The 26224-nt window shown below is 46.7% G+C and overlaps 1 protein-coding gene across 10 annotated transcripts; it reads left to right on the top strand.

Moving 5' to 3' along the window:
* The first annotated feature begins 2955 nt into the window (after positions 1 to 2955).
* Zmym3 (zinc finger MYM-type containing 3) lies at positions 2956 to 20623 on the top strand. 10 transcript variants are annotated; one of them, XM_060375464.1, is made up of 25 exons: positions 2956 to 3094; positions 4703 to 5385; positions 6343 to 6386; positions 6710 to 6776; positions 7226 to 7520; positions 7755 to 7932; positions 8288 to 8506; positions 8798 to 8948; positions 9159 to 9274; positions 9435 to 9521; positions 9636 to 9786; positions 10033 to 10205; positions 10410 to 10575; positions 11045 to 11142; positions 11250 to 11409; positions 11642 to 11754; positions 11909 to 12083; positions 12246 to 12392; positions 13514 to 13617; positions 13936 to 14104; positions 14420 to 14571; positions 15428 to 15542; positions 17422 to 17676; positions 18963 to 19077; positions 19177 to 20623. In XM_060375464.1, exons 2-25 carry the CDS (start codon positions 4716 to 4718, stop codon positions 19367 to 19369), a joined length of 4113 nt encoding a protein of 1370 aa, XP_060231447.1. In that variant the 5' UTR covers positions 2956 to 3094; positions 4703 to 4715; the 3' UTR covers positions 19370 to 20623. The 10 variants fall into 10 exon arrangements, with proteins under 10 accessions (XP_060231447.1, XP_060231446.1, XP_060231453.1 ...); XM_060375463.1 differs by having other exon boundaries at positions 6704 to 6776; XM_060375470.1 differs by having other exon boundaries at positions 2960 to 3094; positions 4703 to 4860.
* Positions 20624 to 26224: the final 5601 nt, after the last annotated feature.

Genomic DNA, 26224 nt, shown 5'->3' with positions numbered 1-26224 from the left:
GCCTTTATCTTGCTTTTTTTAAGGCTTCGTGCTCTTTCCATAATCTTCACAGCGAATAAGTGAACTTTTTTTAAAGATTTATTTATACATTGTTCTGCTTGCATGTGTGCCTGCATGCCAGAAGAGGGCACCAGATCTCATTGTAGATGGTTGTGAGCCACCATGTGGTTGCTGGGAATTGAACTCAGGACCAAGAGCAGCCAGTGCTCTTAACCTCTGAGCTATCTCTCCAGCCCATGAGTGAACATTTTTAGATAGATAGATAGATAGATAGATAGATAGATAGATAGATAGATAGATGGAGAGATGAAACATAGTATTTATTTACAGCATTGGGGAGAAATACATACATGTATATGTATATATATATATACACACGTGTATATATACATATATATACACATATATATATGTGTGTGTATATATATATATGCTTTAGTGGCTTTTGTGACAGTGTCTCTCTATGTAGCTCTGGCTGTCATGGTACTGACTCTAGACCAAGCTAGCCTCAAACTCAGGGACTTGCCTGCCTCTTCCTCCTGAGTGTCATGAGCCACCACTCCCAGCAGCACTGGGGATTGATCCTAGAGCTCATCAGGAATGCAAGGCAAGTGTTCTAAAATTAAATTCTGTTCCCAATCCTCTTTTTGTCATTTATTTTGAAACAGTCTGTCTGTCTGCGTCTGTGTGTCTGCTCTTTGCCCCCATCCCCCTTTGAAATAGGATCTCACTGTATAGCCCAGGCTGACCTGGAACCAAAGATGTACACTAGACTGGCCTCAAACTCACAGAGATCTACCTCTTTTCTCTCCCCATACCACAACCTAGGTGCTGGGATTAAAGGCATATATCACCAGCCTTAAACTTAACTCTGTAGCCCAGACAGGCCTTCAGCTCTCTATCCTTCTGTCTCAATCTCCCAAGCAGCCTAGTTTATCATCTATACCAAGAGGACTGGCTGAGAAATGTCTGCAATATGTAGCCTAGGCTGGCCTTGAACTCAGTAGTCTTCTCTCAGCCTCCTGAGTACTGAGATTACAGACCTGTGTTTTCCATGACTGACCTGTTTATATTTTTTACTTTAATTTTTTTTAGAACTTACTCATTGTATATCCCTATTGTAGCCACCTTTCTCAACTCCTCCCAGTCTCACTCTCCCTCCCTCTTCCCCCATCTCCCCTTCCCCTAGTCTTGTATAGTGTTCTGCCTGCATATACACCTGCATGCCAGAAGGAGAATCTATGGTTGTGGTCCACTGTGCTGGGAATAGAACTCAGGACCTCTGGAAGAGCAGCCAGTGCTCTTAACCTCTGAGCCATCTCTCCAGTCCTTGTTTATACTTTTGTAATCAGAAAAAAAAAAAAAGTATAAATAAAATGAAAGGATGCGGCTGGGTTACACAGCACTTAGCATGTGTAAGCCCCAGCACCGTGGAAATGAAATAAATAAAATATTCTGGACTAGGGGTGTCACTTAATTGGTCACTGCTTGCCCAGAATTCATAAAGCCCAAGGATTGATCCCCAGCATGGCATAAAACAGGCATTCTGTCACATACGTGTAATCCTAGCCCATGAGGTAAGTGGATCAAACGTTAAAAGTCATCTTTGGAGCCAGGCGAGGTGGTCCTTAGACTTGGTGGCAAGCTTAGCCATCTCACTTCCCTGGTTGTTGTTTAGTGTATTTGAAGGTTTGTTTTATATTGCTTTTGTTCTTTGGAAGCAGGGTCTTACTATGTATTCCAGGATGTCTTCAAATTGCAGGGAATCCTCTTGCCTCACGTTCTCTCTGCCACCACAAGTAGTTTTGGGGTTTGTTTTGAGACAGGGTTTCACCATATAGACCAGGCTATTTTCATGGTTATAATCCTCCTGACCCAGTCTTCTAAGTGCTGGACCCACCATGCCAGAGCAGAACTCACCCCTCCCTCTTAGATGGCCTTCACTCCATTTGAAAATTAGTGATCAGATATTCTACCACCAGAGTAGCCAAGGTTCCAGGCATGTATTGAGGGGGAAGGCCAAATAAAGCAACTAAGTGGCCCAACTGAGAAGGAGCAAGCAGAAAATACAAAGAAGCAGTACAAAGACAAAGAAGCAGAAAGTGGGAGATGGGTACAGAGCATACTGATTTAAGATATAGAAAGCTGGGTTTAGGCAACCTACACTGAAAAAAATTACATTTATCTCTGATGTCGGAGAGAGCAAAAACAACTTCAAGGCTGAGAGGGGTGGCTAGGAAAAATAAGGTTTCTGTGAATTGTGGGTAAAACTCGTAAGGACAAGAGTGGGAAGGAGGAAAGTCCAGAAGCTGGCTAGAGAGGCAATGGGCAACACTGGACTCTTCTTGCCTGAGTTTCTAGTACCTAAACTGGTAAGTGCTGGGTAGCCCTTGGAACTGTCTTGGGGATGTGGGAAGAAGGATTGTAAAGTGCTCTATCTGGAGGCCTGAGAATGAATACTGGCACCTATTCTTTTTTGTTCGTTTGTTTGTTTTTTGGGACAGGATTTCTCTGTGTAGCCTTAGCTGTTCTGGACTCAATTTATAGAGCAGGCTGGCTTAGAACTCACAGAGATCCACCTGTGTCTGCCTCCAGGAGTGCTGGGATTATAGGCGCGCGCCACTGTGCCCAGCTGGCACTTGCCCTTTATAAGTCCATAGACCTGATGTTAATGACCCCTACCCCTACTTCTCAAGCCTTAACCATAGCCACGCCCACCATCAAGTAGGATCCCTGTAGCCCGCGTTTCCCTGAGCGCTCTAAAGGCGCAGAGGCACAGAGACAGTGAGAAAGAGACTGACAAGAGCAGGAAAAGAGGGAAGGACAGAGAATGGATGTGTGCCTGTGCGTGGGTGTTGTCTGAGAATCTTCTGGTGAGGAAAACTATTCAAGTGATAATTCAAGCTCCTACAGGAAGATTCAGTGAAACGATCCCAGAACTTACCCAAAGGCCATGGAGGAAGTGGAGCATAGCCTTGCAGAACCTGCTTTGGGGGTCATCAGGCAGTAACCGTTACTGCAGAGGCGTTGTCACTAAGCCAGAGCCATTTAACTGGCAAGGGTGGTTGGAGAGCAAGCTTAAGACACCCCATAAGTACGACTCTTAGATGGGTTGGAGGGGGGCTGAGGCTACAGACAAGGGGAGGAGGGGCACTTGAGGGTTGGGTATTTGCCTCCCCCATTCTCCACTGTCACTACCCCAACAGTCGCCCAGGGGGCGGGCCCCGGAGAGGTGGGGATGGGGGAGGGTAATCTTGGCAGGCATCTGCTGCATGGCGTAGGTAGGGAGTGCTGAGGGGATCGCGGAGGAGGGGGTCGCCGAACACGAGTGGGAAGCGAAGAGAGACGGAGAGGGGGAGGGGACCGGGAACCATTTGAATGAGAGGAGGGGATCACGGATACAGTGGGCTCCGGAGGTAGGGCGGGCACGGGTGTGACAAGGCCAGACTCTTGAGCCAGGTAAGGAAAGCAGGTGCGTAGATGTGGGGTTTTTCCTCTTTTTTTTTTTTTGCGTGTGTTTGTGTGAGTGTGAGTGTGTGTGTGTGTGTGTGTGTCTTTAGTGTAGTAGGCCCTTCGGTAGAAAGGGGGCGCCGCCTTCCCCTGGGGCGGGCTTCGAAGCTCCAGAGGCTATCTTTTCCTCAACTAACGGGGCCCCGGGCGGGGGCACAAGCTCCATCCCCAGTGACGGTAATCCACTCCGCAATTTCCAGGCGGCCACTGGGCTGGGAGTCTTGCGCCGGAGGCCGGCGCTGTCTCGCGAGCCCCCTCCTCCAGCCAGCCAATGGGATTGGCTGCTGGCACTGCCCGCCTGCCTGGTGCAGAGCGCTCAGCGCAGCAAGCGGCGCTGCCATTTAAAGGGGCCGCGACCCCTGTCCAGGCTGCTAGGGAGGGAGGTGGAGAAGGAGCGCGGGGCCGTCGCCGTCTGCAGTTCTAGGCTTGTAGCCATTACTCTAACCCTGCCTCAGGTAGGGGTCGGGCCTAATCAAGCCGAACCGAACCTGCAGGCGGGTTCTCGCAGTAGCCGGGAGGGGGGTCTGAGCAGAAATCGTAGCTCCAAAATGTCTTCCTGTAAATGCCTGAGGTGGGGGGTGGGCAACAGGAGAACGAAACGACTAGGGGAGCAGTAGGGAAGGGGGACGGGGCTGAGGAAGTGGTTCACCCGAAAAGGTAACCAAGCAGGGGGAATGATTAGGAAAGGCAGTTTGTGGGGGCGGGGAATGGCTGAGGGAGGACGGGGCTTCGCGGGGAGGGGCGGCGGGGCTGGACAGTGTGGGTAGGGACTGGAGACCTGACGGGCTTTCGGAGAGTGAGGAGGGACCAGAGGCAGAAGTCGCTGCAGCGGGAAAGGCTTCTGGCTGCGGCGGCCAGAGGAGACTCTGAGGGGGCTCAGTCTGAGGTGGGGGGTGTGTGAGAGGTAGGGAGGAAAGAGCTAAGAGTCTCAGTTGGAGGTGTCGGGCGGGTTAGAGACCAACTGCCTTGGCGAGTGTGGGCACCGAGCCAGGGCGGGGAATGCCACTCCCCACAGAGGGCGCTGTGTGGGGTGGGGGGAGTGGACATTGGGGCTGACGCCTGTGAAAATGGTTACTGGTGGGGGGGGCTGCTAATAAGAAATCCAAGTGGATGACGGGGTGTGTGTGTCCCATAGCCTACGTAAGAAATTCAGGCTAAGACCACCTCTACTGCCTCCTCTTCTGATCCGCAGCCCATACCCAGCCATGGACCCCAGTGATTTCCCCAGTCCATTTGACCCATTGACCCTGCCAGTGAAGCCCCTGGCTGGAGACCTTCCAGTAGACATGGAATTTGGAGAGGATCTGCTGGAATCTCAGACTGCCCCATCTCGAGGATGGGCCCCCCCAGGTCCGTCGGCATCCTCTGGAGCCCTGGACCTGCTTGATACCCCTTCTGGCCTGGAAAAAGACCCCGCAGTAGTCTTGGATGGAGCCACTGAGCTACTGGGGCTGGGGGGGCTACTCTATAAAGCCCCCACTTCCCTAGAGGTGGACCATGGTCCTGAGGGGACCCTTGCATGGGATTCTGGGGAGCAGACCCTAGAGCATAGACCAGGGTGCCATACCCCTGAGGTGATGCCACCTGATCCAGGGGCTGGGGCCAGTCCACCTTTACCTGAGGGGCTATTAGAACCTTTGGCTCCGGATTCTCCAATAATCCTGGAGTCTCCTCATATTGAAGAGGAGGAGATAACCCCCATAGCTACAAGGAGAAGGGGCTCCCCTGGGCAGGAGAGAGAGCATACCCAAAGGCAGCCGCAGAGCCCAAATGCACCCCCTAGCCCTTCAGTGGGAGATACTCTGGGGGATGGAATCAACAGTTCTCAGACCAAACCTGGGGTCTCTAACCCTGCTGCACATCCTTCTTTGCCAGGTAGGTTGCCTAATCATTTGGACTGGGCTGGGGAAAGAAAGGGTGGTAGAAAGGAGGGCTGGCTACGTGCTTTGAGAAGTAGGGGAGGGCCAGGAGGGTGGAAAGATCAGAGTAAGGATATATGTGACAGAGGAGTTGGGGTTTTGGAAAGGAGGAGTGGGGTGTGGTGAAGATTATGGAAAATAGGGGTGGGAGGAGTGGAGGGGCTGTGCAGGATGAATGAGGTAGTATGAGGGAATGGATGTGATGGCAGAGATTCCCTTTTTCATATTCCAGTGGGGTTTCAGTATCAGGGTCCTTCCTTCAGTATTTGAAGGAAAATAGCAGGCTTCTAGGCAATACGATTTTTAAAGCTGTTTGGTTCTAAATGTGAGTGGAGTTTCTGGGATTGAGGGATGGCAACTCCTCTCTGAAGTCCCTAATAGCAGACTGATTTCAGGGGCATGGTAGCAAGGAAGAATCTAGGATTGCATCTCCAGTAGTGGAAGGACAATCTAGATCTGAGACTCTAATTTCTAACGTAATCTACCTAGTGGTATCCTTCCTCTAGGCTGTGACAAGGGTTTTCAGATATATAAGCTTATATAACATATCTTATATATCCCCAAAGTCCAGAGGCACCTACCCATACATTTATGGGTTTTTTTTTTCCTTCTTGCTCCCTTTAAGTGGTTACATTTGTTTTTATTGGTAAAATATAAATCCTTCATGAACAGTGGTACAGAAATGATTGGCAGGGTGAGATAATACATTTATTTAATGGAGAAAAGCTACACACATACCCTCCCCACTTGCACCTTAGTGCCAAATCTGAGGTAACCCTTAAAAGGGTTAGAAGCTACAGGCCCCGGAGTTTCACTTTCAGTTTTGAGTAAATTTTTTCCCCAGGAATGGAGGTGGGGGTTGGGCCTAGTAGGCAGGCTCAAGATTTAGGCTGCCTTCTTGCTTCCTTTGCAGGAGATGGCCTGACTGGAAAGGAGAGTGAGAAGCCGCCTGAGAGGGTGAGGGGGAGGGGATTGGACAGGGTCTTGTTCCCCCCTATATCTCTTAAAAGGACAGATCCTTCATTTTCCTTCAAGGAAAGGAAAAGCTATGGGGTTATCTCTTCCCAGATGTTGGGGGGGGGATTGCTGTCAGGAGAGGAGGAACTCATGTGTCTGCTGGTTTTTAAGAATGAATTCCAGCTCCCATTTCCCTCCTTCTCTTCAGGGATGGGTCCCAATTCTTCATCCCACCTTCCATTTCCTATTCCTCCCCAAACCTTGTACCCCAGTTAGCCTGCCACTAGTGTCAGCTTTCCTCCCTGCCCCTTTCCAAGGTACAGAAGAGAAGCGAGCGCGTTAGAAGAGCAGAGCCTCCAAAGCCTGAGGTTGTGGACTCCACTGAGAGCAGTAAGTAGGATGTGAGGAAGTGGCACTTGGGAATTCCGGGTGTAGAGAAGATTGGAAGGTGGGATTATGACAGGGTATGGATGTTCTGGCTCCTGTAGTTCCTCTCTGCAGAAAGAGAAGTGCCTGTCCCTGCTGTGGGTTGGCATGGGAACCAAGAGGTAGTGGGGGGAAATTGAAAACAAGAACAGTAAGAATATAAAGTTTCATGTTTCAACTATACTGTTCTGTCCCCAGTCTTCTCTCTTGGAGCCCTCCTTCCTCTCCTTAATATTGTAGAATAACCATGGGTTGCTTAAGATACCAGTGTAATGGGAGAGAAAATATAGCAGCCAGAACAAGAGGAATAACAGAGATCCCAGAATCAGTACTGAACTTCTATTCATCTGGTCATCAAATGACTGGAGATCTGTTCTGGTGCCCTTTTCTCACTGCTCCCCCTACTCCCACAGTTCCAGTGTCAGATGAGGATTCTGATGCCATGGTAGATGACCCCAATGATGAGGACTTTGTGCCATTCCGGCCCCGGCGCTCTCCTCGAATGTCCCTGCGCTCAAGTATGGCACAGAGGGCTGGGCGCTCTTCAATGGGCACCAAGATGTCTTGTGCACATTGCCGGACACCACTGCAAAAGGGGCAGACAGCCTATCAGCGCAAGGGGCTGCCTCAGCTCTTCTGTTCTTCATCTTGTCTCACTACGTTCTCCAAGAAGCCCTTGGGCAGAAAGACCTGTACCTTCTGCAGGAAGTGCGTTGAGATCCTAGGGTGGGCGGGGGAGGAGGGCAGGGGCCAGGGGTGGGAGTTAAGGAAAAGAGAGAGGATGTTGGCAAAACCAAGTAGAATGGAGAGGACAGGGTTAATTTTAGGGATGTGGTTAGAGTATCTGACTCTGGTCATCAGTCAGAATCCTAGGGAGTGCAGTGGTTACAACTGGAATGAGAGGGCGGTTCTGGGAATGCTCAAACCTGTTCCCACCTCCAGGTTGATCTGGAACACCAAGGAGTCAATTGTGGTACAGTCTGGTTCGGGAGGCAGCTTCCATGAGTTCTGCACATCTGTCTGTCTCTCTCTGTATGAGGCCCAGCAGCAGCGTCCAATCCCCCAGTCTGGGGACCCCGCCGATGCCACTCGCTGCAGCATATGCCAGAAGACTGGAGAGGTGAGACTACTCACCACAGGCCAACTTGCAGAGCCTGCAGCTGGCTCTGACCTGCCCCTCTGGTTCTGGAGCTGCAGGGGCTGGGCCCTGGGAAAAGGGGGTTTGGGTGGAAAAGGTAGCCATTATGAGAGAGCAAATTCAAGCATAGAGCTTCTCCAGGATGTATGCAGCTGACCTTCCTTACCTCCCAGGATCTCACCATCAAGTCTACAGCCTGAAGCACAGGTTGGGGGGTCCTAGGCCCACTGTCTGCTGTGAAGGTCTAGGGTGAGGTGGGAGTTCTGTCCTTGCATTGATTGGGGTGGGAGGTGGTAGCCTGGCCTCAGCTCAGGGTGTGTATATGTATGTGTGGCAGGTCCTGCATGAGGTCAGCAACGGGAGCGTGGTGCACCGACTCTGCAGTGATTCTTGCTTCTCCAAATTCCGAGCCAACAAGGGACTGAAAACCAACTGTTGTGACCAGTGTGGGGCTTACATCTACGCCAGGCCTGGGAGCCTTGGTCCAGAGCTCCTGTTCCATGATGGTCAACAAAAGCGGTTTTGCAACACAACGTGCTTGGGGGCATACAAGAAGGTGGGGCTGAGGGAGTAGTGCAGTAGAGGGCTATAGAAGGGGGTGTGGTTCTTGGGTGATAAATAAAGGTGCCTGAAGGGTCGAGGGCTGGGAAAAATAAAACAAATAAAGGGGGTTTCATTGTATCTGTTATGTTTTATTTTTGAAGCTGGCTGGTGGACACACAGGTCTTTGTTATATCATCATCTATACCTTTTTTTGTATGCCTGAAATATTTCATGTTTAAAAAATTTTAAAAATAAAAGTGAAGGGACAAATCCAGCCTCAGCCTCTCCTTCCCCATCCTCACAGAAAAACACACGTGTGTACCCATGTGTCTGGTGCAAGACCCTGTGTAAGAACTTTGAGATGCTATCACATGTGGATCGTAATGGCAAGACCAGCTTGTTCTGTTCCCTGTGCTGTACCACTTCTTACAAAGTGAAGCAGGCAGGGCTCACTGGTAGGTGCAAAGCCCTCTTCTCTGGAATCCCTGCTGGCCTTCCTTCTACTTCCCATATTTCCCTCTTCTAGAGTAATTTCTGCTGCCCAACCTCCGCCCCAACCACACCTTCCCGAGGATTTTCTATTCCATCTCTGCCCTACCTTACATCTTCTATGTACTCTCTCTTCCTCTTTTTTCTTTCTTTCTCTCTTTCTCTCTATGCCCCAGGCCCTCCCCGACCCTGCAGCTTCTGCCGCCGCAGCCTCTCTGACCCTTGTTACTACAACAAAGTTGATCGCACAGTCTACCAGTTCTGCAGCCCCAGCTGCTGGACCAAGTTCCAGGTACTCCAGACCCTGGAGCAGGGATAAAGGGAGTGGCCACAGGGAAAGGGTAGGAGAACTGGGACAGGTAGGCCTGGGTAGAAAAAGGAGCAAACCTGACCTCCCCTCCCCTCTAGCACTGCACACATCTTGCCCCTTTATCTGTCTTCCTTCCCTCTAGCGTACTAGCCCTGAGGGGGGCATTCACCTGAGCTGTCACTACTGCCATAGCCTCTTCAGTGGCAAGCCTGAGGTCTTGGAGTGGCAGGTAAGATCCCCCCCACCTACATCTTGCCACATGTTTGAAGAAGTCTTCTCCAGCTGTGCCTATCAGGTGCAGATGTCCTAGTTCTGCCCTCCCTGCCCTGTATTTCCATCTCAGGACCAGGTCTTCCAGTTCTGCTGCCGTGATTGCTGTGAGGACTTCAAGCGGCTTCGGGGTGTGGTATCCCAGTGTGAGCACTGCCGGCAGGAGAAACTCCTGCATGAGAAACTTCGATTCAGTGGGGTAGAGAAAAGCTTCTGCAGTGAAGGTAAGGAAGTGAGCTAGGGACCAAGGTCCTGTCTCTTATGACCAAGGAGGATGGCAGAGAAAGGAGCAAGGCTTACAGAGTATAAGGTAGGGCCTTGTCAGAATGCTCCACCCCATTTATGCTAAGGCTTTAGGTAAGGGACTGAATTTTAGAGGAGGCTTCAGATTTAGCACTTTGAAAAGACTGGGTCTAATACCTGAAAGTAACTCTGTCTCCAGGCTTTCTTTCCTGTTCTCTCCTCTCTAGGCTGTGTGCTGCTGTACAAACAAGATTTCACTAAGAAGCTGGGCTTATGCTGTATCACTTGTACTTACTGCTCCCAAACCTGCCAGCGTGGAGTCACTGAGCAACTGGATGGCAGCACCTGGGACTTTTGCAGTGAGGACTGTAAGACCAAGTACCTGTTATGGTACTGCAAGGTAAGGAGAGTCAACATGTCAGAAAGAAAGCAGCAGGGGTATGAACTGTTATAATTTTATCAGCATCAGATCTCCAGGGAGGGGAGCTAACCTCTCCAATCTCTAAGCTGGTCCTGTCTCCAAAGAGAGAAGCATGGCTTGTCATAGAGGAGGGCCCAGCACATTTTCAAGTGGCAGGTCTGACTATTCTGTCAATGCCCTCAGGCTGCCCGGTGCCATGCCTGTAAGCGCCAGGGGAAGCTGCTGGAAACCATCCACTGGCGTGGGCAAATCCGTCATTTCTGCAACCAACAGTGTCTGCTGCGCTTCTACAGCCAGCAGAACCAGCCCAACTTGGATACCCAGAGTGGGCCAGAAAGCCTCCTGAACAGTGAGTCTGGGACAGTGTGACACTGTTAGAACTGGCCTGGGCTCTTCCAATTTTGGGTCAATCCCCTTCCTCAGTTTGCCATTACCCTGGCCAGAGTGCCTGGTATTGTGCTCCTTTTTATCTTCTGGACTCTTCTGGGTATTCTTGTTTAAATCTTCTTGGAGTGAGAGTCTACTGGTTCCCTGTAAGGATATATAGTTTAAGGTATACTCAGGTAGGATGGGGCTTGCAGTGGTTATGGTTAGTTTTCAGAGAGTGTTTCATTCTTTTTAGTAGCCAGAATCAAAGAATCTTCTTGGCTACTGTTTCTGGGCCCCAGAGAAGAGTAGACCTGGGGTAGGAAGGAAGAGAAATCCTAGACTACCTATTTGTTTTTAGTATGCTCTTTCATAAAGCTCTCCTTAGAAAAAAATTGTGAGGAAAACAGTTAGTTCCTCTAGCCAGAGTATTTATTTGTTTGATTCTACAGGTCAGTCTTCTGAGTCAAAGCCCCAGACACCCTCTCAAACCAAAGTGGAAAACAACAACACAGTGAGGACCCCAGAGGAAAATGGGAATTTGGGCAAGGTCAGGAAAAAACAAACAAACAAACAAACAAAAAAAAAACAAGAGGGAGGATTATTTCAGAGGAGGGTACTCTAATCTGCAGAACTAATGTTCCTTTTATGCAACAGATCCCTCTGAAGACTCGGCCAACTCCAACTGTGCCCACCCCTCCACCTCCACAACCCCCAGCAACACCCCGAAAAAACAAAGCTGCCATGTGTAAGCCGCTGATGCAGAACCGGGGAGTCTCCTGCAAGGTGGAAATGAAGTCCAAAGGAAGTCAGACAGGTGAATGCCATGATCACTCCATTCCACTGCATTCCTAAGTCCTAAGCCTCTAGCCTTATGTCTCGGAACTGGACCAGGACATTACTTAGGGAGCTCTCTTTCAATCTGTTTAAGGGCAATTTTGTGACACTGAACACATGTTTAGAGCTTTGGGGGATGACATAAGCATCCGGTCCTAGATCAGATGCCACTCATCTAGAAGGAGTGTTAAAAAGACTTCTCTTGTTTGCAGAAGAGTGGAAGCCACAGATGATTGTGCTGCCCATCCCAGTGCCCATATTTGTGCCAGTGCCTATGCATCTATACTGCCAGAAAGTCCCGGTGCCTTTCTCAATGCCTATCCCGGTAAGTGTCCTTCTTCTTCCTTCTTTATACTTCTAAGATTGAATCCTACCTTCTCTGTTTTGTTTTGTTTTGTTTTGTTTTGTTTTTCATTTCATAAGCTGGTACCCTTATTCACTAGTGATTCTTTACATTTACTGGGGATTTGTGCTTCCAGGTGCCTGTGCCCATGTTCTTGCCCACTACCTTGGAGAGCACAGACAAGATTGTGGAGACCATTGAGGAGCTGAAGGTGAAGATCCCATCCAACCCCTTGGAGGCTGACATCCTGGCCATGGCAGAAATGATTGCAGAGGCTGAAGAGTTAGACAAGGCCTCTTCTGATCTTTGTGGTATGTGGTAGAGAGTGGAAAGAGTGCTACCGGTCTGTCTGCCTCTGAGGGTGGGAGGTGTGCTCTTGGTGCTAAGTTGGGGTGGCTGGGATCAACCCCTAAAAGCCTGTGTGGGTATTGGACAAGAGCTGCAGTGACTGAGCTGACTTCCCTGTGTCCTAGATCTTGTGAGCAACCAGAGTGCAGAGGGACTTCTGGAAGACTGTGACCTGTTTGGGACAGCTCGGGATGATGTCCTGGCCATGGCTGTTAAGATGGCTAATGTCTTAGATGAGCCTGGGCAAGACTTGGAGGCAGATTTCCCCAAGAGTAAGTAGGATTTAAGGCATACCCACCAAATGCAGTAGCATTTGTGTTATTGGGAAAGGAGTGTTTCTTGAGAAACCTAAGTATGACTCTAAAGCATTCTCATTAAGATAGGACAAGGTACTGTTTTTGTTTGTTTGTTTTGTTTTGTTTTGTTTTCAGTTTTTTTGAGGCAGACACTTAAGTAACCCAGGCTATCCTCAAACTTACTCTATAGCTGAGGATGACCTTTTATTTCTGATCCTCCTGACTGAATAATAGGTGCGCATCACCACTCCTACTTTGTATGGTACTGGGGATTGAACACAGGGCTTCATGTATAGTGGGTATATGTCTGCTAAGCTACATTTCTAGCCTTTGTTTTTAATTTTTACTTGTGTGTGGATGTGTGCGCATATGGGTATGTGTGGATGTTCCTGTGTGTTCAGGTCCACATTGAGGCCAGAGGAATCCTTGGGTGTCATTTTTCAAGCACTGTTCACCTCCTTTTTGAGATGGGTTCTCTACTGTCCTGTAACTTGCCAAGTAGGGTAGGCTTTGCTTGTCAGTAAGCCCCAGGGATCTACTTGTCCTTGTCTCTTTAGTGCTGGGATTACAAGTGCATGGTACCATGCCTGGCTTCTCATGTGTGCTAGGGAATCAAGGTCCTCATGCTAGCATGCCAAGCACTTTATTAACTGTCCCCATTATGACCATTTTTATGTGTACAGTTCTGTCATGTTAAGCATATTCATATTGCTTGCATTTGTGAATATTTGTGTTCAATATGGTTGGTTTGGGGAATTAAATCTAGGGCCCCATGTATGTTAGGTAAGCTCTACTACTGAGCTACATCCCAACCCTGTTTTTTTGCTTTTTATTTTGAGAGAGGGTCTGAGTTGCCCAGGTTGGCTTTGAACTCATTCTAGAAGGTCTTTTGCCTACAAAGTCCTTTGCCACCTTATGTAGCTTGTGTCTGGTGTGTCTCTGACTTTCATACAGCTTTACTGGTTTCTGTTGAGTTCAGTGAAGCTGACCACATGGTTTGTGTTAAGTTGAATGAGCAAGTAGCAAGGATGGGATAAGGGGACTAAAGAGCTGAGACCTAAAGAAATTGGATTTCTTCTTCCTTTCCCTTCTATTAGATCCTTTGGACATTAACCCAAGTGTAGACTTCCTGTTTGATTGTGGCCTTGTAGGGCCTGATGATGTGTCTACTGAACAGGACCTTCCACGATCCATGAGGAAGGTGAGGGGTTACTATATCCATAAAAAGAAAAATGGACATCTGAAGGGGGAAGGCAGCTGTAATATCCATGCATGAAAGCTGTGCATGAAACCTTCCCTGGCCCCCTTTCTTCAACACGAGAAGCACTGAGATCAAGCCAAATTTTGCTTTTCTCTCAGTCCACAAGGTCATCAAAGCTATTCTGGGGCTCTCTGCCATGGAAGCTTTCTGTGTTTTTATATAAGTGCTTCCATCCCCAATGGTAAGCACTGTCCCTACTAGCTTCCATGGTGCCCTGGCATGCCTTTGCCACCGTCCACCTTTTGGCTTCCTTTCCAGGGCCAAAAGAGGCTGATGCTTTCTGAAAGTTGTTCCCGGGACTCTTTGAGCAGCCAGCCTAGTTGTACTGGCCTCAACTATTCATACGGTGTCAATGCTTGGAAGTGCTGGGTACAGTCAAAATATGCCAATGGAGAAACCAGCAAGGGTGATGAGATACGCTTTGGCCGTAAGTACTGGGGATGAAGAAGGCACAGGCAGGGAAAAGGAAAGGGAAAGGGAAAGGGGTTTATACCTAGGATCCACTGAAGATGTCGAAGAGTGGTAAAGGTATGATCGCTTAGGGCTTCCCTATCCAGTAAAGACAGTGAACAGCTGTAGACTAAAAGGAGATCCTGTCTCAGTTCAAGGCTGAGGGCTCCTTTTCTAATTAATGGTTTTTTTCAGGAGCTGGTTATGACTAAAGGGTTGTTGGTGGAGCTAAGTGAAATTCTCCACATGGAGTTTTCTTAATCCTATTCACCTCTACTACATATCACTACAGCCAAACCCATGCGTATCAAAGAGGATATTCTCGCCTGTTCAGCTGCTGAGCTCAACTATGGTCTGGCCCAATTTGTGAGAGAAATTACTCGACCCAACGGTGAACGATACGAGCCTGACAGTATCTACTATCTGTGTCTTGGCATTCAGCAGGTAACTTTTGCATACCACCTGGTTTTCTATCGCTTTCAACACCGTTTATTGCATTCCACTGGAACTGTTTCTAGCCCACTCCTTCTTGTTACTTGTCTTAGACCCCAAATAGGCAGCTTGCCTAAATTTCCTATGACAAATAGATGTCAATGGTCTCCTGAAATCGGTGCTTCATTTCAGTACTATTTTGTTCAAATAGTAGCTTGTGTCTGGTGTGTCTCTGACTTTCATACAGCTTTACTGAACTCAACAAGTCTCATCAGTCTTCAATGCTTTCTGGATGTTCTAGGTCACACTTGAATTGTATCTTGAGGAAAGATGTTGGGGCAGGGCTGAGTTTCTTTTTTTTTTTTTTTTTTGTAAAGATGTATTTCTGTATTGTGTATAGTATTCTGCCTGCCTGCATGCCTACACACCAGAAGAGGACACCAGATCTCATTATAGATGGTTGTGAGCCACCATGTGGTTTGCTGGGAATTGAACTCAGGACCTCTGGAAGAGCAGCCAGTGCTGTTAACCTCTGAGCCATCTTTCCAGCCCCAGGGGCTAAGTTTCTTTTGAGTTTGGTTCTCCCTTGGAGAGGTTAGCAATTCTGACCAGATAAAGAGTATTTGGGCTTGAGAGGGACATCCCCAAGCTTCCACCCCTTTCAGCCAAGCCTCAGTGCATCAGCAGTGTAGAAACACACCTGAGGGAAAGCACTCAGGGTTAGCTGCTCAAGCAGTTGTTCCACATCCTCCTTTAATTATGGAGGACCATGAGTGCGGCTTTTATCATCTTTTTGTTTGTTTCCTCTAGGTCCTAGAGTCTAGGACTTATAGTCTGACTTCATGTATGTCTGTTTTCCTTTCTTTAGTATTTGCTGGAAAATAACCGAATGGTGAACATTTTCACGGACCTTTACTACTTGACTTTCGTTCAAGAACTCAACAAGTCTCTGAGTACCTGGCAGCCCACACTCCTTCCCAACAGTAAGGGACAGGAACTTAGCAACCCCTTCTCCCATTTTTCCCCTTCTTCTAATCTCCCACTGACAGAGTCCTGTGCTGTCCAGCCTGTTACTCTTCATTCACTAAGAATTCAAGGGTAGGAGTAGATGCCTCTGGGTTTCAAGCTAATGGAGCCAGAGTACTTGTCCTTGAACTTGAGTAAAGAAGCCACATGTGGAAGCAGCTCTTGGTTGTCATGTAAGAGGTTGAGAGAGAGGGGAATTATAGCAACAAATGGTCAGGTTGTAAGGTTAAGAATAAGAGAAGTCTCTGCCCTGGAAAATTTAGGGCAGAGGGTTTAGGGTAGAGGGTTGTCAACAGAGAGAGTTGCCAGCCATGCAAGGCAGTGGGGAAGGACTGGGGAACACTGGGAGAACCTGGAGCTGCTTGTCCTGGTCCTGAAGCACACCACTTTAGCCTTTTGTTAACAACAGGTGGATAACGGGCGTAGATTCTCTTCTGGCTACTTCCTGCTGACACTGGGGGCGATGTAGGGAGGTCAAAAGGCTGAAGTGTTGACCAAGTCCAGGAAGAATGCTGCTTCCAATGAGCCTAAATTTATATACTTTAACTTACCTTATAAAAGGCAGCCCAAGCTCCCTATTTTTAATTATAGAAAAAGGGGGGAATGTTGGGATCAGCAAGCAGGCATTTCTACAGGCAGCCCCTGGGGCTTGGCAGACCGGGTATCAGGCATTTGGAAAGACACCCAGACCACCTGCTGACCACCTGGAACCACCCACGCATGCTCTGGATCACCCTATAAGAGAACTGGGGCCCCTCCCCTTTCTCCCCTTCTCTCTCTCCCTTCCTTCTCTCTTCCTCTCTCTCTCTCTCTCTCTCTCTCTCTCTCTATCTCCCTCCCTGTAACCCCCTTCACCTAATAAACCTCCCGCGTGGAAAAAAAAAAAGAAGCCACATGTGGTGATGCATACCTATAATCCCAGCACCAGGGAGGCTGAGGCAGGATTTTGAGTTCTGATACAGCCTGGACTATATAGTGAGACACTATCATTTAAAAAAAGAACATGGACATCCAGGCATGTTGTGTATGTCTTTAATCCCAGCACTTGGGAGGCAAAGGCAGCTGGATCTCTGTGAGTTCTAGGCTAGCCTAGTCTGCAGAGTGGGTTCCAGGCCAGCCAGGGCTACAAAGAAAATTCTGTTTTGTTTTGTATTAAAAATGGAAACACTAAAAAATGATCTTAAGGAATGGGTCAAGACTTAACTCTTATCTAGGTGCAATGATATGAGCCTATAGAGTTCAGGCTACTTGGGAGACTAAGACAAGATCTCAAGTTCAATGCTAGCCTGAGCTGCATAGGGAAAACCTTTTTTTTTTTGTTCCCAAGACAGGGTTTCTCTGTGTGGCTTTGACTGTCCTGGACTCATTTTTGTAGACCAAGGTGGCCTTGAACTCACAGAGATTCACCTGCCTCTGCCTCCCCACTGCCCAGTGGGAAAATCTTTTCTTAAAAAGGAAAACAAGAAAAAAGACTCAGATCTTTAGACTTATCTCTGGAACCAGGAAAAGACAGTCCAAGTTTGGGTGGTAAGTTAAAAGAAAGCAAGATTTGGGATTAGCTTTATGTCTACCTGCGTATAAGTTAGAGATGGTCAGAGAAGTGTTACATGAAGATGGAAAGTATATAAAATGCCCAGTTCCAGGTCAGGCAAGGTTCCACAGAGAAACCCTGTCTCATGACCTCCACCTCCCCCCTCCAAATGCCCAGTCCTACTGTGTAGGTCAGGTGTCAAGGTTTATATGCAATAAGAAGCATACAGTTAGATGTATGTATGTTAGGAACTCAGGTGGGTTTGGGAAGCTGATCCCCCTTGTTTTTCTCTTTGTCCATCACAGATACTGTATTCTCCCGTGTGGAGGAAGAGCACCTCTGGGAGTGCAAGCAGCTGGGGGTTTATTCTCCCTTCGTCCTTCTCAACACCCTCATGTTCTTCAACACTAAGTTTTTTGGACTGCAGACAGCTGAAGAGCATATGCAGCTCTCTTTCACTAATGTGGTACGGCAGTCTCGCAAGTGTACCACTCCTCGGGGCACCACAAAGGTGGTGAGCATCCGCTACTATGCCCCAGTCCAACAGAGGAAAGGACGAGGTATGAGGTTATCCCTATCCTTTGCTTTTGCCTCTGCATGTTCTTTTTCCTGGCATTTCCACAGTACCTGCCAGGTTGCTGCTCTGCTTTGCCATTAGCTTTCCTCTGTGGTTGCAGAAAAGATGAAAACAGGCTTTCTGGTAGACAGTGGCTGGCTATTTCCTAATAGGAAGGCAGTTAACTGCTTGTTCCTCACTTTCATAATTTCTAAGCAGTTTACTTTGCTTGTCTTATGTTGAGAGAATGAGGATGGGCAGGTAGTAAGCTGTTAGTTGTGTCTGACTGTCAGGGAGACTTGAGAGTAAGTAACAAACTTTCTATGATTCAAAACCTGCATACCAAGGACTAGAGAAATGATTCAGTCAGTAACATACCTGTATAAGCTACATAAGCAGGAGGTACTGAGTTTGGATCCCTAGCAACCATGTGAACTTAGGCAGGGTGGCCTATGTCTACAACCTAAAGCTGGAGTAGGCAGCTTCTCCAGAGCTCATTGCCCAGCTAGTTGGTGAGCTCCAGGCCCAGTGACAGACTCTGTCTTAACATAATGTAGAGAGGATAGAGGAAGACATCCAACGCCAACCTCTGCCTTCCACATGGCACATATGCACCTGCACTCTCATGTGCATATGTACAACATAAGAATGAATTCACATATACATACCAAAAGAACAATAAAATAAGAACTGTACAGATGGAGAAAAACTACACATTTCCATTCCCTTTAGCCCTGGAATTCTATCCTGTCTGTATGTGATACCCGGTCCTTTCTGTGTACCTCTACCTAGATTGACGTACAAAAGTTGTGGCCATCATTTTTTTTTAATCTGACCTAGAAGGCAAGAGCAACATTCCAACAGTCTGTTTTGACCAATTATTTTGTCTACCTTGTGAGATCACCTCTTAAAGGTATCAACTTGGGAGTGATTGTTAACACTTTGGCAGGAAGAACTGGAGAGGGTTGCAGAATAGTACACCTGTAGGGTTTTTGGTTAATATGGAAAGACTAAAACTCTTCTGCTTTCCTTCCCTCCCTCCCCGTTTCTTTCTTTCTTTCTTTTTTTTTCTTTTGTGGTAACAGAGATAGAACACAGATCCTTGTATATGCTAGACAAGCACTCTCCCACCTAGCTATATTTCTAGCCCTCCTTCATTCTCTCTTTATTTCTTTATGAAGCTATATTTTGTGACACTGTGGCCCTATCTCCATGCGCTTGATTGTGCTCTGGGAGGTAGCTCATTGGGTCTGTGTTCCACTGAGGCTGGGTCATTTCTCCCTACTATAGACACAGGTCCTGGAAAACGAAAGAGAGAAGATGAAACTATCTTAGAGCAGCGTGAAAATCGCATGAATCCCCTCCGCTGCCCTGTCAAATTCTATGAGTTCTATCTCTCAAAATGGTGAGTGTATAAGAATGACTTAACATGTAGACCTGAAAGACCTGCTTTGGCTTGGTACTACTAATGCTCATCTTCCCATGTCCACCCCCACTGTTACAGCCCTGAAAGCCTCCGGACTCGAAATGATGTGTTCTACTTGCAGCCTGAGCGGTCCTGCATTGCTGAGTCACCTCTCTGGTATTCTGTGATTCCCATGGACCGAAGCATGTTGGAGAGCATGCTCAATCGCATTCTGGCTGTGCGTGAGATTTATGAAGAACTTGGTCGTCCTGGGGAAGAAGACCTAGACTGAACCCATGTGGTACTTTGTATCCATCTTTCACATCAGTGTCTGTCCTGTGAGGTAACTGGCCCAGTAACCAATGCTATCCATTCTGAAGGGCCCTGACTGCCTCTTTCTATTCTCTCATTCCCTGCCTTTCCAGGAACCCCTGCCTTTAACCTTCTTCCATACCACTTGATAATCATGGGTCCCCAATCTGTACTCAGGGGCCAGTCCCCCAGTGATGGACATGAACCACGTAGCCCATTTTCATTATGCTTCACAGTATACCCTATCTGCTGGGGCCTGACTCTGATGGAGTGATGATAGCTCTGGTGATCCTGTTGACTTTGGGTTTCCTGACCTCTATATATGTAGGTGAAGCCCTGTGTTCCTAGGTCTGACCTAGGGAAGAATCCAGCTGCCTTCTCTGCCCTGTGTCCTCTCTCTACCCTCTTCCCCAGTACCATGTGAAAGGGTCTTGTCTGAGAGGTGTGAAAGAAGTGAGGGGACCATTTACCTAAAGCACAGAGCTCAGACACTCTTACCCTCCCTGAAATAAGTGATTGTTGGCACCCTTACACCATGTCCCTTACCCTACCCTTTGAGCACCACTCCTTGGCGTAACAGTTTCTCAAAGGTTCCAAATGCTTTCTTTTCCTCAAAGGCAGAGAATGACTCAGTATGGGGAGCAGACTCCTATTGTGCAGATTCCTGTCCCCTTGGTTTATGTGTTTGTCTCTCTCTGCCATCTTAGGGTGGCATGAATCATGGTGTCAACATGCTTAGCCTCTATGTAACTGCTTCCCTTTAGCCCTATGAACATAGCTCCCAAGAAAAAAAATGACCTCACTTGGATTGGGGCTGGGTTCCCCAATGTTGATCTCCCCTATCATCAGAGCCAGGCCCACCCTATGGGGGCCTAGGCCATCCAGGAGGGGGTTTGTGGTCAAAAGATAAGTGAGGAGCTGTGGGCAAGGGTCCTGCTCCTACTGCCAACATCTCCTCTTTTTCCCCATTTTACCTTTGTGGGCCCAGAAAAATTTAGTGTCTGGCAGAGGGAGCACCCCGTTCTTTCCCTGTTGGCTTTGCTGTTCCCCAAGCCGCCTTTTTGTGTTTTTATAACTGTCACCAGTTTAGCCACTGTTAAAATGTATATATTGTATTGAGGTGCCTGGCCTGTTCATTCAGTGAGACATGCCCACCATTGTGTTGTAGTGAGAAACTATTGTCACAACTAACCTGTCTCTGGAGTTGTTTGTTTCAAATAAAGAGTTAAAATTGTCCTTTGCTTTCACTGCGGGAGGCAGAGCTGGCTTTGGAGGAGTGCAAAGATAAAAGGAATAACACTAACTGTGGATCCTTGAGAATTAGTCTTACTTCATCTAATGAATATCAGGAATTTGGTCTTTTTGTTGTACAGTTTAAGACACATCAAAAAAAATTTTCAGTAGCCATTTATTGAGCTAGAGTGACTGATGTCTATAATCCCAGAAGTTGGGAGGTAAAAGCAGGAAGATTAGGAATTCAGTCATCCTTGGCTACAAGTCAAGTTCAAAGCAAACTGGGCTATGTGAAACCCTGTCTCAAAATGGGGACAATCCATGGATCCATTCCTTAGCATCACGTAAAACTGAGCACATGTCTATAATCCCAGCATTCTTTAAAGGTCATCTTTAGCTACAAAACAAGTTTCAGACTAGCCTGGGCTACATGTCTCAACAACAACAAACCAAGATGTTTTAATAACAACCTGTTAACCATCTCTTAGGTTTAAGAACTTAGATTGCATATGTGCTTCAAGAAAGATATTGGCCGGGTGGTGCTTCTGGTGGTATGTGCCTTTAATCCCAGCATTTGGGAGGCAGAAGCATTCAGATCTTTGAGTTCAAGGCCATCCAGGTCTACAGAGTGAGTTCCAGGACAGCCAGGACTATGCAGAGAAACCCTGTCTCAGTGAAAAAAAAAAAAAAAGGGGGGAGGGGGGAGGCATTAAACCTCTTACCTGTATCCAGTAGGCTTTCAGTCTAGGAGATCAACAAACATAATTATAGTACAGGCAGAATGAAGTAAATAGTGCTATAGACTTCCTTTCAAGGTTATATTGAAGATAAGAGTTCACTGGGGAGGTATCATTTTGCCTGGCCCTTAAAGACAAAGTGGGAGAAACTGGGAAAACACTGGTTTAGAGGTGGGAGTACAAGGCTGGAATTTTTTCAACTAGGCAGTGACAGGCTCAGATTTGTTCAAGGAGATGATTGATCCCTAGAACAATGAAAAAGTGGAAGGGAAGGCCTGAAATCCTGCAGATGGATACAAGGAGTATGCTTGAGAAATTTTGCACTATTACAAGGGCTGTAGTGATGAGGATGATAAAACATGGATTGAAACCTTTTTGGTAGGAGGAAGGGAAAACATTAAATAAAATTTTAGGCCTGTTAGGTAAAAGTAGTTGTCACACAAGCCTGAAGACCTGAGCCTATGATCAAAGGAGAGAATCCACCCATTCCCTCTGGCCTCATTTTGTGCATGCATACCACTAATAAAATATTTTAAGTAAAATACAGGAGCTAGAGAAGTAAATTGATGAAGAGCACTTGCTGTTTTTGCAGAGGACCTGGAGTTTGGTTACTAGCACCCACATGGTGGCTCACAACCATCTGTTAATTTCCAGTTCCAGGAGATCTGGTACCCTCTTTTGACATCAGAGAGCAACAGGCGTGCACATGGCGCACAGATATACAAGCAAGCAAAACATAAATACATATAAAATAAATCTAAAATAAAATACTTTAAAATAAAAAAAAATTAAAACACAGGGTTTTATGTACGTATGTTGCTCCGGCTAGCTTTGAACTCAGAGCCACCTTCCTCTGCTTTCCAAGTGTTGGGATTCCAGGTATGTAACTCTGTGCCTGACTTCAAGATAAATTTTAGACATCAAAATTAAGATATTTTGAAGGTCAAGTCTACAGGATCTGGTAAATGAGTTTGGAAGCAAGAGTTGGCAGAGAGTTGAGCATGAAGCTTGATGGTTGGGAGAGTGAGCTATCCTTAACCAAAGCCAGTAAGTATAGTTAGGCTGAGAGTCACCCCAAATTCCAAGATGTACTGGGGTTAGAGAGAGCCTGTCCATTAAAATAGCAAAAAATATCCAAAACAGTAGAGCTGAAGAGAAGGCTCAAAGGTTAAGAGCAATGGCTGCTCTTCCAGAAGGCTGACATTTGATTTCTAGCTCCTACATGGCAGCTCACAACCATCTGTAACTGTAGTCTCAGGGGACCTGATGCCCTTCTGGTGTCTGAGCATACCAGGTATACATAGGTACACAGGCATAAATGTGAGCGAAACACTCATACACTAATAATAATAATACAAATTTAAAGAGTACTTATTAGTCTATCAGAGGACCTAAATTCAGACCCTAGCACCCACACAAGTGGCTCAAAAACGCCTGTAACTCCAGCTCCAAAGGATCATACACACTGGAATTGGTGAGCCATCTCCCCGCCCTATAAATGAATCTCTGAAACAAAATGTGAGATAGTGTGGTGGCTTTAATGAGAATGACCCCCGTAGACTCACATGTTCGAATATTTTGTTCTCAATTGATGAAGGTGTGTCATTGACTTGGGGGTGGCTTTGGGGCCTCAAAAGCCCACACCATTTCCAGTTACTCTCTCTCTTTCTCTGTCTCTCTCAGCTTCTCTCTCTCTCTCTCTCTCTCTCTCTCTCTCTCTCTCTCTCTCTCTGTGTGTGTGTGTGTATCAGATAAAATTTCTGCTCTGTTCCAGCATCATGCCCCATAGCTGCCTGGCTGTTGCTATGGTCCCCAGCATAATGGTCATGAACTTAATCTCTGGAACCATTAGCCTTCAAATAAAATGCTTTCTTTTATAAGATGCCTTGGTCATGGAGTCTCTTCATAGCAATAGAACAGTAACTAAGACAGAGACCTTGAATCATGATAACAGGTTTTTCATTGTTATTTGTATTTACTTTTTGTTATGGACAGGAGGAGACTGGTGATAAATGCTGAGTTTGGGACTCCACTGAAATAGCCATTATGGGTCAAGCAACAAGGCATTGTAGAACAAATGCCCCAACTTAAATGCCTAGTCTTAGCTGTGCCGTAAAAACATGGGCATATCTACCTTTTTTAGATTCTCCTTTAAAAAAAATGAGTTCATAATTCACTTTAGCTTTTGTTGTTATTTTTTTATTTTATTTATTTATTTATTTTGGTTTTTCGAGACAGGATTTCTTTTTTCTTATTATTTTTTAAAAAAAGACTTATTTATTTATTATGTATATAGTATTCTGCCTTGCATGCATGCTTGTTTGCCAGAGGGAGCACAAGATCTCATTATAGGTGGTGGTGAGCCACCATGTGATTGCTAGGAATCAAACTCAGGGGACCTATTAGAAGAGTAGCCTTGGCTCTTAATCTCTGAGCCATCTCTCCAGCCCTGAGACAGGGTTTCTTTGTGTAGCCTTGGCTATCCTGGACTCAATTTGAAGACCAGGCTGCCCTTGAAAACTCCTGGAGATCTGTCTGCCTCTGCCTCCCCGGATGCTGGAACCACGGTCGGCTGGTGTTTTATTTTGTTTTGTTTTGTTTTGTTTTTAATGACAGTTTACTGTGTAACACAAGCTGGCCTCATACTCAACCGTTCTGCCTCACCCTCCCAAGTGTCCATACCAGCAGACCCAGATCTATCTGGGTTTTCTCCCGGGTTAAGGAGATCAGAGAAAGATGTGGAAGTGGGGCTGGCAAGATGATTAGCCAGTAAGGGCACTTATTGTCAAAATGGAAGGTAAGCTGCCCTCAACCTCTGCTTACTTGCTTTCTTGAATGATACACACACATACACACACACACACACACACACACACACACACACACAAATGTAAAGTAAGAGAGAGGCTAAGGATATGATCCAGGTATGATGGCTCAGACTTGAAGGCCCAGCATTTAAATTGAAGCAGGAAGAATTGCTCTGAATTTGAGGTTCAGTCAGTAGTGCAAAGCAAGACCTTTTCTTGAAAGAAAAATCTTAGACATTAAGAGTAATTAATTAAAAATAATATAAAGAAAAATAATTGATACAAGAACAAATTATGATGTTACCATATATACTAAGCATTTAGAAACTCAGTGGTGGGGGTAGGCCAGTGGCTGGCAAGATGCGCTTGCTGCCAGACCTGACAATCTGAGTTTGATCCCCAGGATCCACATGATGGAAGGAGAGAATCGATTGCTACAAGTTGGGAGATCCAGAAAGATAGATCTCTGTAAATTTGAGGTCTGCCTGATTTGCATAATGAGGTGCAGGCCAGCCAGGGCTACAGAAAGAGACCCTGTCTCAAACAAAAACCAAACTGAAACAAAATGATACCATTGACAAATGACTCTCATTAAAAAAGAAAGAAACAGAGGAGAGCAAAAGGAGCTCCAAGTCTAAGATGCCACAGGCATAGCATGTGACAGCTGTCTTCACAGCTCAGGCTGAGGTGGAGTCTGCTCAGGTTGCTTTCTCTTTCCTCCACTCACAACAGTATCTCCCTCTCCTCTGTTAGAACAGAGGAGGACAAATCTGATGTCATTTATTCAGCTATATTTCGACTTGGTGGCCGGCCTTGTCTTAGTCACTATGGATAGATGGAAAGCTAAATAAGAACTTGGCTTCCCCACTTGTAAGTGCTCTAGTCTGATAGAAGACCAGGCTGGATCAACGGTGAGGCAATGCCGAGAAGTTAGAAGGCTCTTGTGTGTGAGGGGGAACAGAAGTTGAGATTTGTTATCTGCCTGATCCATGAGAATGAGTACCTCCTTTAAATTTGCATTCTACAGAGTACCGCTCACCCTTGTTCTAACTCTGGGAAAGACTCACATATCAACAAAATTAATCAGGGTCCAATGAATGCATTTCTCATTCTTTCTCCAGAAGTGACACAGGAGCTGGGTTTTCTGCCTCTGCCTCCTGAGTGCTGGGATTAAAGGCCCAGTAGCTTCATGTTTTAAGGTGACAGGGACTAAAGAAGCTTTGATGCCCAGTCAAAGGGGAGTACATGGCCCAGAAATGGTAGTGTTCTTTGTCCAGCTCGAGTTCCAGTTCCACAGCTTGGCTCCTTCTTTCTTAGCTGAGTGATTTGGATGAGTTATCTATTCTGCGTGGGCCTGTCCCCTCATCTGTAAAATGGGAACAGTATGGTGCTCACCCAAAGGAAGGGTGAAGATTAAAGAAGATAATATTTAACACAGGTGCCTGGCCTGGAACGCCAGATTTAGTAAGTATTAAGCCCCGTGCTACACCTTATCATTTAGAACCTGATGACTACAAAAGAAGAGAGAAGAGGAAGAAAGGGATCTGAGAAAGTTTTGAAGAGAATTACCAGCTGCCTGTGTTGTGTGTGTGTCAGGCAAATCGCCTATATTTTTGTGGGAATGACTTCAGGTTGGAGCTAATTCTCCCAGGTATTTTTGTCGGAGGTGCCAAGATTACTGAGGATTACTAGGACCTTGCACATGCCAGACACTCTACCACTCAGTGACATTGTCCTCAGTGCCTCCCACCGCACACCCACCCTCTCCTTTTAACCTTTATGTTGACAGAGAGTCTTACTAAGTTTGCCCAGGCCACTCTTTCTTGAATTTATCAGCCTAGGTATCTGGGGAATGAAAGGCTCTGTACCCTCAAGGGAAGTAAATGAGGAACCAAAAAAAAAAAAAAAAAAGACAAGAGGAAGGCTGGAGCTCAAGAGTAGAGCACTTAATTAGCATGAGTAAAGTCTAGGTTCCTTCCTCAGCAGGGGGGTGGGAGGGCAGAAAAGCATAAAAGGGACTATCAAAGGTCACTACTCAGTTGAGGAAAGAAAGGATGA

This window comes from Meriones unguiculatus, chromosome X, assembly GCF_030254825.1.
Source record: "Meriones unguiculatus strain TT.TT164.6M chromosome X, Bangor_MerUng_6.1, whole genome shotgun sequence".
NCBI classification, from domain to species: Eukaryota; Metazoa; Chordata; class Mammalia; order Rodentia; family Muridae; genus Meriones; species Meriones unguiculatus.
The sequence above is the reverse complement of the archived record's forward strand: the minus strand, read 5'-3'. Positions and strand labels throughout refer to the sequence as shown.